We start from the raw sequence: 11,903 nt of genomic DNA, 5'->3' as shown, positions 1-11,903 counted from the left end.
TCCACACCTCTTAGAACCAGCACTCTGACATTGGCGTTTCTGTCAAAACCCATGATCTTCTGAACCTTGTATTTTATCAATACATTTGTAATTTGTCTCTATTAAGAATTGATCTGAAAAGCAATCATATGAACATTCAATTCCTATGAAATTAGCAAACCTAACACACTTACCTTTGTTCAACAGAAATGTGAAAGTGAGTTTTATCATCAGAGCTGAGTTCAACCTCATTAAAGATAATCTTGAAGCTTTCAAAGAGTAAGTAGTGAGCAGTGATTTGTCTGCAATCTCAATAAATGTACCAGCTATGTTTCTTGTCCTTAAAATCAGTTGTTTCTAGATCCAGATTTCATCATAAATTTTTTCAATATTGTACGTTTAACCATTTAAAAATCGTATTCACTGAAGAAACCTAATTTGATTATTGATCGGTTTGTTAGCATTGGATATTCTAGATTAGATTCACAGGGAATTGATTATACTGTATATTGAATTGTATATCTCTCAACTCATTGGGGTATGATGTACGTGTAGTTGTACAGAAACTTTAGTCAGTATATTGACAAGCCAGCCTGTGCCAGGAAATGAACATCTGGTTTCTGGTGGAATTTTGGGTGTCAAAACCTGTGGACATTGTGGAACATTTTGCAACAGAAAGTATGGATCTGCAATCCAATTACAATAACTTAAAATAACGTATTGTCTGTATCATCCTCTATTTCATTTTGTAGCTTTTGTAGGTAAATTTTGAAAATAGAATATGGCTCTCCATGGGCTTTTAGAAAGTAAATGCTGTAGAGGCTTTGCATCCTATGGCATAGAATGAACTCCGAGCCGAACCATTTAAATCTGATTTTTAGTCATTTTATAAATACTGGTGTCTGAAATCTGGGTTTCTGATTGCATGTTGGCCCTTTTGTGTATGTCTTTGAATTTGTTAATAAGACTATCAGTATATGTTTCACCATCAGTATTTTCCTTATATCTCTACTATTTCATTTCATAGATTTCTCACCCAACAACTTGTCACAGAATTCAACCTACCCGAAAGCAAAATGATTCAGAACCTTGAGGTATGTGAACTTTCCTTCAATGGTCATCATTGCAATGATGATTCTATTGACAAATTATTCTATTTTTTACAGAATTTTTTTTTTATGATGGGTAAGATAATGCAGGGCAATATTAAATTTGATACCTCAGTTTGTATGAACCACCCAAGGTGTTTTCCATCCACTGCTATTGGTCCGCACTGATGAACTCTACGAATTCTGAATGCAAAGCGTAGTCTGACGTGTGGGGGTTTTGGTTATTTTGTAGGTGAGGGAAGGCAGTATCATTGTACAGTACAGCTTAGAAGCAGTTGATGGCTCTAATGCTTCAGTATCAGATATTGCATCGTACATGGAAAGTAAGGTAAGCAGCCTGGTCCTATTATTACATGCCTCGTATATTGAATGTCATGCGCTTTATATGATTCAATGGTAACTCCATTGATAACGTCGCGGGCCACATAATCATCATTTGACTGAAAGTGAACCTGAACTATTTTCAACTTGTCAATTTTGGGATTCAAAAATGTTACATTCCATGTTTTACATAGGAAATCCAGTTTGTAACAAATTATACATGAAAAATTGATAAATATATCAATTCTTCATTCTACAGTGAAAAGCTATTTTTTAAAAGGATTTTCATCTAACATGGAAATAATGCATATTAATGTCATTTGCAAATAATCCTAAACATTTCGAGTGAAAACTATTGAAGAGAGGCATGTAATAAAAACATTTTATCCCAAAAAAGGGACTTTACCTCCAGGTAGGAGACCATTGCTCTCCTGATGCTGGGAAAAATGGTCACCTACCAACCTGCACATAGTCCCTTGTTTAGGTTACAATATATATTATTAGAATTTTGTGACAAGGTCTGAACAGGCGTGTTTGCTTACATGTATGTCTTCTGCCATGCTGTTGTCAGTAGGGCTGTTCTCGGTCACAGGTTTGTTACTAAGAATAGCTGCACATGCAACATTGGACACTGCGGCTAAAAAAATTTGGACAAATTTTATCAGTGTTTCATGTATGGCTGTGGTCAGAGCTTGCAGTCTGGGCTGTTAATTTTTGTCTTTGCTGGTGTTCATTGTGACATTTTCAGTCGCCGATTAAGTTATATTTGTTGATTTTGCATGTGTAATTTCCAAAAATGTAATTGTGATTTGCAAACAAATATTTATTTTTACATATAAATGAGAATACATTGACATTATTTGCATTTTATTATACATGGTGAGCATTCCTCAAATTGTGAAAGTGGTATAACAACAGCGTCTCCAAGTAACTTTGATGTGATGTCTACACTTAACATTCATCCCAACTGTCTTTTTAGTCCCCGCGGACGAAGTCCGGCGGGGACTTATAGATGGGTCCCGTCTGTCCGTCCGTCCGTCCGTCCGTCCGTCCGTCCGTCCGTCCGTCCGTCCGTCATCAACAGTTTCTCAGACACTGCTAAACCAATTTCGTTCAAACTTGGCACAAAGGCATAGCACTATGACCTACAGATGCACGTTGATTTATTTTGTGATACGATCCAATATGGCCGCGAGGCGGCCATTTTGTTGCGATTTTTCATGTCTTTGGACCATAACTCAGACATCCTTGAACAGATTCTGTTCAAACTTGGCACAAAGGCATAACACTATGGCTTTTATATCCATGTCAAATTATTTTGCGATACGATCCAATATGGGCGCGAGGCGGCCATTTTGTTGCGATTTTTCATGTCTTTGGACCATAACTCAGACATCCTTGAACAGATTCTGTTCAAACTTGGCACAAAGGCATAACACTATGGCCTATATATCCATGACAAATTATATTGCGATACGATCCAATATGGGCGTGAGGCGGCCATTTTGTTGCGATTTTTTCATGTCTTTGGACCATAACTCAGACATCCTTGAACCGATTCTGTTCAAACTTGGCACAAAGGCATAACACTATGGCCTACATGTGCATGTCAAATTATTTTGCGATACAATCCAATATGGCCGCAAGGCGGCCATTTTGTTTGCCATTTTTCGTGTGTTTGAACCATAACTCAAACATCCTTGAACCGATTCTGTTCAAACTTGGCACAAAGGCATAACACTATGGCCTACAAACGCATGTCGAATTATATTGCGATACTATCCAATATGGGCGTGAGGCGGCCATTTTGTTGCGATTTTTCATGTCTTTGGACCATAACTCAGACATCCTTGTGTTCAAATTTGGCATAAAAGCAAAACATTATGCCCTTCATATGAACACCAATTTATTTCGTGATATGATCCAATATGGCCGACAGGCGGCCATTTTGTTGCGATTTTTTCATGTCTTTAAACCGTAACTCAAACATCTTTGAACCGATTTTGTTCAAACTTGGCACAAAGGCAAAGCACTATGGCATACATATAGTTGCATGTATCAATTAACCTTGTGATAGGAGCCAATATGGCTGCAGAACTGCCATTTTGTTGGAATATTGCATGTCTTTGAAGCGTAATTCAAAGGTCATTACACCCATTCTGTCCAAACTTGGCACAAAGATCAAGCACTATGGTATACATACATGTCAAGTTACTTCGTGACATGTTCCAATATGGCTGCCAGATTGTCATTTTTTTCCAATATCGCTGCCAGATGGTCATTTTTGGATTTTTCATGTCTTTGAGGCTTAATCATATGCAAATATTCCTTAACCAATGTTGTTGAGACTTGGTACAAAGATAAAGTACTATGGCATACATATGCATGTCTACTAATTTTGTGATTCGAAAATTCCACCAAAAACCATGTGTATAGTACATGTAATATATGTGCCGTCATGACACTAGAGGCAGTGAGGGCATCGTTATGTGTGATGTAATCAAAAGTTCCTTCAGTGGTCATTACCGGCAGAGATGAGTCATATATTGAATGTTCCTCAGATAACTTTATTATGCAAGTCACAGGCCTGATGCACCCGTTGCATCAATGTCATTCCACAGCTACCTAGACCACAGCTACCTAGACACCAAAGATTATAACAAAATGACAAGCGGGGACTGTGTCATCAACGATGACTTTTTGTTTGTTTGTTTCTAGTTCAAATCCGGTGGCTACAAAATAACCTACAAAGGTCAGGAATTTCCCATAGATGCAGAGTCACCAGAGTTTTCAATGCTTGAAGGGGAAGGCACAACAACAGACGCTGGCAGCAGCAGTGGAAGTAGCTCAATTATAATTGCAGTCGTCGTTATACTACTAATTGTTTGTATTGTCGGAGTTGTAGTCGGTTATCTGGTATGTCCTTCTTGTATCATAGATTATTAAAGGCCCATGAGCTGCAACTCTGCAAAATTTGTCCAACCTCAAGGTACCTCCAACTTCCTCAGATATTCATTGCAATCTGCAAATTGAATGATATAGTCATTGACTATGCCTCAACAACATTTCCTTGTGGCAGAATAGGCAAAAAATTGAATTTTTGTTCATTTTCAATTTCCCGCCATTTTCAAAATTTTGCCATATTAGGTGAAAAACGGATAATTTTTCATCAAAGTGGAGTGAGTCCCTTTCCCGTCCTTTCAAATGTGTACATGCACCATTCACGCTGTTTATCATGTAGTTGCATGGAGGTGGCAATATTTGGGTGCAGCACCTGTTTATTATTTGTCTTACTGAAACCTCCCCATGCAGTCCCACTCAGTGGATAATAATACTTGAGTAAACATCTCTGAGTAAGAACATCTCTATGAACTAATTTTAATCTAAATATAAAATTATGAAAATAATGTCAAAAGTTGCAGCTCATGTGCCTTTAAAAGTAGAGTAGATTTAAGTGTAGAACAAAACAGAAAGAAACCAGTCCAATTTCTCATAGCATTACACTGCTTCAGTGAGTCTACCATACCCGTCCGAGTATAAGCTTCTCCACTGATTTCACAAGATTTTTGAAAATGCTGTACATCTGTGTATAAGCCCCTACTCTAGGAATGAAAATACGGAAGGGTTAGGAGAGTATACAATGTCATTACAGTTAGTAAAATTACTTTTCAGATCAAAGAAACTCAACAACAGGATATTGAAGTTCCTGTGACAGCATCGCAATAAAAATGGCATGTTTCTTATTCAGTAACTGTTTGTCCCCATTACCTAAATAGCACTGTCGAACTCCATCTGCTGTTGTTGTCATTACTATTATCATTATCATTACAAGACTGGAATCTTTGAAGTGACCCAAGCTAATTTTCAGTGGGATTTAGGCAATTGGTACCATGGAAACAGGGCATCACAAAGGGTTCATTTTTGTTAGCTTTGACCCTGAGATCATTGCGAAAATCAGACCTGTCATTATTTATTATTCTTTTTTTAATAATGATTGTTATCATTATTGTTCGCTTTTGTAAAATTGTCATGTTTACCTAAATGAAAGTTACAAGTTTTCTTCAATAAAGCATGAAAAAATCAAAAACTCTATTTTTCATGGCATTTAGCTGATTGTATATTAAAAATATACTACACCTTTGACAGCAATTTTCAATTTTAATCTCAGTTGCCAAATTGAGATTTTACAGTCCATACTTACAATGATATTTATTTGACCAATTTTTAGGTGTATCGGAGACGGTGCGCTCCAAATCAATCAACAGCAAAATACATGAGAAGTGAAAATGGTCCAGAGGTGAGTATTACATAGAGATCAATGCACTCCAAGCTAATATATCTCATCATGAAACAACACCAACTTATGCCAAAAAAGCTATGTCAAAGGGACAAAAGCTGGAAATTATGATAATATTTTCATTATTTTTGTTCAAGAAAAGAAGTACGTTTTGGTATGCTTCTCCCTGAAGTAGGTTGATACACAAAGCAATTTGCATTGCAAACCTAGTACATTGTGTACAATATGCAGTATTACTCTTGATAGATGAATTCAGGTCCAATCCAGAATATATTATTCAACATTACAGACATTACATACACACTGGCCATGTTCATATAAAGTTGAACACAGAGCAATTCAAAGTGATTTTTAGAGTAGAGGAAGAAAGTGTATTGTGACAAATGGGAGGAAAATAATTGAAGAGTCACAGCTAATTATACTATTACACATCACGTCAGTTCAGGTCTCTTGTATTTCAAATTTAACAATACGCATTTACCACAGATTTGATATCTCCATGGGTGGTGAAAGTCGCAAGTGGGCCTTATCTATGTGCAATCAAATCTATACTAGGTGCACATATCAGAACATTTGTATATGAAGTCGGGTCAGGTCAGGTCAGGTCAAATCGAGTCAAATCAATACAAACAGAGAAGGTCAAGGTATACAGTAGACCTGTAAGATCTACACTTTAGAGAGTACCTTCCTCTTACCAGTTCACATTAAGAAGTAAGGAGCAGAACGCCCTCAAGTGAGATTGAATTAAGTATTAAGTATTTCATCAGAATATGTTTTCAAGATATCGACAGAACTCATTTGTAACATTTACTGATGCAATTTTCAATTCATCAGGTGTCCTTCTCAACGGATACATACAGCCTTCCAGCACCGGAAAATGCTTGATGAAAGATAAAGAAAGCAGAAGCAGGGAGACAAAGCAAAAGTCACAGAGGTTGTGTTACATCAGATCAGTACATACGGTGGTACTTAAAAACTTTCACCGCAACAGTATTATTATGCAGATTGTTTGTACAGGTAGACTGAGTTTAGTGTCTTAGGTTAACATTCTGAGAGAGAGTATATTGGTCATTACTTGGTTTTAATCTGAGATATTCTGATATTTGAGTCTGTGTGATTTTGGATAAACGTATGAGACAGTCAAAACCCACCAATGAAGTCGTCGTGGGACAGTATCCCTGTTGTTATAAGAGAAAGTCTGACATTGTTAAAAAGTGTGAGTTATTGTTAAAAAGTGTGAGTTATTCCAACACAGCGTGTTGGAGTTAGTCACACACCTATGCAGGCTATATCTAATACAGTGACACAGCATGAAAAAAGTTACTCTATTACCTTTTGAAATATGTCTTCTTTGTGCTACTAGGTTTTCCGTGGGGAGGGGCAGGGATTCATGGAGAGGGCTTGTTGTAGGAGTAATAGGATTGAGAGGGGCAGAGATTCATGTAGAGAGGGTTAGTGAAGTGATAGGATTGGGAGGGACAGGGATTCATGTAGAGAGGGTTAGTGAAGTGATAGGATTGGGAGGGACAGAGATTCATGTAGAGGGTTAGTGAAGTGATAGGATTTGGAGGGACAGGGACAGAGATTCATGTAGAGGGTTAGTGAAGTGATAGGATTGGGAGGGACAGAGATTCATGTAGAGGGTTAGTGAAGTGATAGGATTTGGAGGGACAGAGATTCATGTAGAGGGTTAGTGAAGTGATAGGATTTGGAGGGGCAGAGATTCATGCAGGAAGCTAGTAGGAGTAACATGTTATAAATGTGAGCAACCTGCAGTTTTCGTACATGCTGTGATTTGCTAGAAATTAATCTGTTGAACTGTAAGCTTGTAGTGACCTGTTACATCATACTGAGATATCCCATTGAAAAAGGTGCAAAGGCTGAAATACAAGGGGGAAGGGATGCTAGACATTTGATGGTGGCATTGTGCGCTCTGAACGTGTGTTATGAAGTATGTTGGAAATTTTGTTTAGGTGTAGTATTTATTTAGTGTTTTGTATCAATACACATAAAATTTTGCTGTCTCAAAAATAATTGAGTGCCTTTTGTAATTACCTTTCAATTTTGTAAGAATAATATGTTATTGACCATTTGATAATTTACTATGATGCTTTGTGCAAGATTGTCTTTGGACACAAGATTTGTAAATGTTTTTTTTTACTTTAAAAGTGAGTATTTATTCAACAAGTCTTTATGTTATGTTGTGTTCTGATACCAAGCTGCAGTTGGTACAAGTACACTTGTCGAAATTCTCAAAGTCTGAATTCTGATTCTGTCTAATGACAGAGAGCAACAAAATGTTGTCAGTCTAAAAGTATCGCGGAATACAGTGCAAGGCAGGGATAGATGGCTGACAGTATGGGCTTTATCATTTGCCCAACCAGTAGAAGGAGCACAGACAAAGCTTACTTTGGAAAGCTGACGTACAGTTGCCATATTTTAGACGATACGGCAACTTTTCGTGATTTCAAACATAATTCTGATTCTCATCATTGCTTGAAAAACAGCAGTGGAGAACTAGAACCAAGAGAAGTCACATAGCGTTTGCATTTTTTCAGTGAAATGTGATGATCAAATTTTCAGACTGACTGAATGCTTAATGGCTTTTCTAATTTCTTATAATTTAATTTGCGTGACACTTTTCAGCGACAACCAGGTTTTTGATACCTTGCCTGATCAACGACAATGTTTCGAATCGAACCAATTGCAACATGACCATCATTTTATGATAGTAATTTCTGTCAGTATTTGTGCGAATGTGATATGTGATAAAGTTTAAGTGAGCAAAAATGACGGTCATTCCTATGTAATCAAAGTCTGAAAATATTAGGTAGAGGCTTTTACCGTGACTTAGCAAGAGATGGGAAATATATGAATACAAGTTGAGGAAGACACAATGAAACTTTTGTTCACAATTTGAGACAATTTCCACACCTCTTCATGTCATGAGGCTTGTTAGGTAGGTCAACCGCTATCGGTATGCTGTATTGTTTGCAGTTATCAAATATGATCACTTTTATCATTTCACTAACCTTTTTCATTTTTGTATGTACAGCATGTAACGTATTATGTAATGCCTCTTTATCCTTTGAAAATAATTTTCAGAAAATGATGTCCTTTTTTTCCCTGTGTTGTGACAGACGCATTGTCGTTTTGTAACATCTTTTAACCATGTCATTTTAACACCAACAGTCCATATTTGACCGTGCAATTATGAACAAAATCAATAAAAAACTTGCAAAATCGATGAAAAATCTAATCATACTTTCAGAGAAGTTTTGCATTTTTATGATACTCTAGTTTTAAGTTCAAAAGATGGCACTGGCTCGCGTAATCTTAACAAGGGAGCATGGACGTGTAGTTCTAAATTAAGTGAGCATAGTACATCATAGGGGTGGGCACATTGCTTCTGTATAATAATCCACCTTTGGAACCCACTCCAACTAAGAAATAATTGCAAGACATCAGATTCCTAGGTTTGTGACTTGAAACCATTCTTCTTCTCTCAATTTCGCACAATCCACCCGTAAAATACAGGTCAAAATGAACTGTTGGCATTAAAATAAGAGTTTCCGAAAATGTAAAAAAAAGTATAATCCACTCCAATATTTAATTTTGAACTTTTAAGTGATTTACTTTCAAAAACAAGAACTGATCATGGCATTGTATTGCCTTGTACGCACAGACAGGTCCACACTCATACTTTTAGGCCTCCAGCAGTGAACCACCACAGTGCAGTAGCACACTTAAATTGGCAAATTATTACTGTTATTTTTTCATTTTATTTTGCTGAGAGCACACAGAGAGACCATTTTAAATCAGTTCAAATGTAATCATTCTCAGGAGAAAAAATGTGTATGTAACGAAAGCATGTTGAAAATAACATTGTGTATGTCTGAGAGCCAATGACATAACAGGATTGACCAGGTCACAGCACGTGATGGATAGGTGTACGCAAAGCATCCTTGCTAGCTTAGTAATGATACTTTTAGCCAGGACTTGCCTGAACACATTCTTTGGTGGCAAAAAGATGTACATAGTGTGATTGACACATGCCGTCGCGGAGAATTGTTTATGGCAACCAAAAGTTACTGTTTACCGTAGAGCTTTGAACCGAGATGCAGAACAGCAACACAAAAGTGATATCAGTCTGTCGATATGCAAGGTAAATGGATGCACACTCTGCCTCGTCTTCTTACTGTGTAAATACTTTTGAGCACTTCATGCATTGTTGAGACTGCTTCACGCACATCTGTCAGCTTTTAAGCCAGGAAAATGGTCTCCATTGATTCTTCTGACAAGTCATGCAAAATCTGATCAAACGTGTCTAGTGTAATCAGAACAGCTTTATCCTTCCATCCCATGTGTCGTCCTGATTAAACCAGGTGGTGTGTACTGTACTCTACCTTCCATCGAATCAGTCATGCTCTATAGGTTCAAATTGCTGTCACTACGGCTACAGACAGTTTTGTGCAATAATCATGAAGTTTCTTCCTGGCTTCCTGGCTGGAGTTGAAAAATCAGACTTTCCCACCGCCATGTATCAATACATGGAAACTTAACTAGTGATGAAAATTATTCCACCAGCTTGTGCCTGAGAAAAGAAGTTACCATGTATGCAATATTCGTCAAGCTTGGTGTAATACAATAAGGTTCTGGAGGAGAAATACATCATTTTTACCCACCAAACAAATGGCTGCTCATGAGAATGTTTCTATAATATTTCAGGATGCAGAAATTTTTATAAAAAGGGGGTTTAAAAATGCTACCAAAAATGTGGTGGTTCAATCTGTGTCAGTATGTGGACAATATTATGTATATTTGAAATTCAAGCTCTTTATACGATATTCTAGAAGTACTTTTGAATAAATTGTGACAAATCGAGCATACAAATCTTAGAAAGCTATGCTTATTGTACGACTAATTTTTTAAGTTTTTAGGGTATTGAGTAGATTTTTGGCAGTGTCTTCTATTTAAGGTGAATTGATGCACATTAAAAACGATGTGACACTAGACAGACTGATCAACTTGCATGTTGTTTTCCTGGATGATAGAGACTGATGGATTGATATATCTAGTGATGTTTGTAGAGTTATTTGACTAAGGTTTGATACATATCCATTGTTTATTATCTCTCAAACAAGCTTGTGACTGTCTCGGCATTAAACTGAACACTGTATAGCCTGTGTCTGCTAGTTTCCCTAGAAAAATGTCACAATATAAGATGATCCATGCCACCCAAAATTTTTGGCACCTCCCTTCACAGCACCTTAAGGTACAGATGCCAATGCCAATGACAAGTTTTGCATTTGAGTAGTGTGTGTGTGTGCAGGTTGTTTATTACAAACTTCACATAAAGTTTTGTTCTGTTCTCTAATACCGGTAGATCCAAACATATTGAACATTAATGATTTTAAACAATGCAGCAAATTATAATTGGCATCAAGCAAGCATGTCTTTTTGTCAATGGTGACTACCTTTTTCCTCTAAGGAAAATAATGTAAATTACAGTGCAAAAAATTGTATGCCAATGTACCTGTGAGTACTTGAAAATGAAAGAGCATTCAGCCAGAAACATAGTTTGCAATGTTGCATTTAATGTTCTCTCTCATTCTGACTATTTGACACTCTACTGGAGATCGTGTATTCTCACCGCACTAACTAAAGTTTGAAAAAAATCGCCGCGAAGTCATTGATAATGCTATTGCTCCCAGGGATTTGGCAGAAAAGATTGTTTCGTAAAGACACCACTTTCGATAAGAAACTATGTAGCCTAAATAGGATTGAGTGGCCAGCATTTTGATTGATTAATTAATTTGTTTGTTTTTTGATACATTAATTCTCACAAAATATATGTGACACCTAGAAATCCATATTTTTCTATCTATTTGAATGTGGACATAACAATTATGTGTTAATTGTTCGTAAAGCGCTCGGAAATCTCAAGTTGCAAATTATCATGTGTTGAAATTATTGTGAGTACGAGTTCCATATATCTTACAATGTACTTGTTATGAAAGTGCCATGATTTTACAGCAGTTTTTCGACAAGCTTTTATAACTGAGAAGTGCGGCCGACACGCTTCGATGGGATGAACGGCCTTTGTAATATGCTGGCTAGGTCATGCAAGGTCACAAAGAGGCCGTTCACCCCTGATCGATGCTGCACTGCCTCAAGCACTTGATGTCCTTGATTTA

General features: G+C 37.0%; 1 protein-coding gene across 1 annotated transcript; it reads left to right on the top strand.

Moving 5' to 3' along the window:
* Positions 1 to 111: 111 nt before the first annotated feature.
* LOC139150101 (uncharacterized) lies at positions 112 to 10,721 on the top strand. The gene is made up of 6 exons (XM_070722260.1): positions 112 to 258; positions 1,007 to 1,073; positions 1,321 to 1,416; positions 4,128 to 4,325; positions 5,638 to 5,706; positions 6,541 to 10,721. Exons 1-6 carry the CDS (start codon positions 146 to 148, stop codon positions 6,589 to 6,591), a joined length of 594 nt encoding a protein of 197 aa, XP_070578361.1. The 5' UTR covers positions 112 to 145; the 3' UTR covers positions 6,592 to 10,721.
* Positions 10,722 to 11,903: the final 1,182 nt, after the last annotated feature.

Source organism: Ptychodera flava, chromosome 14, assembly GCF_041260155.1.
Source record: "Ptychodera flava strain L36383 chromosome 14, AS_Pfla_20210202, whole genome shotgun sequence".
NCBI lineage: Eukaryota > Metazoa > Hemichordata > Enteropneusta > Ptychoderidae > Ptychodera > Ptychodera flava.
Note: the sequence above shows the minus strand (reverse complement) of the source record. Positions and strands in the feature narration are given on the sequence as shown.

What these genes read in the sequence shown, in the direction of transcription:
- LOC139150101 (XM_070722260.1), top strand. Translation starts at nt 146, where the DNA reads ATGAAATTAGCAAACCTAACACACTTACCTTTGTTCAACAGAAATGTG. An exon ending in AAATGATTCAGAACCTTGAG is followed by an intron (nt 1,074 to 1,320) that starts GTATGTGAACTT and finishes GTTATTTTGTAG; the next exon opens with GTGAGGGAAGGCAGTATCAT. An exon ending in GAGTTGTAGTCGGTTATCTG is followed by an intron (nt 4,326 to 5,637) that starts GTATGTCCTTCT and finishes ACCAATTTTTAG; the next exon opens with GTGTATCGGAGACGGTGCGC.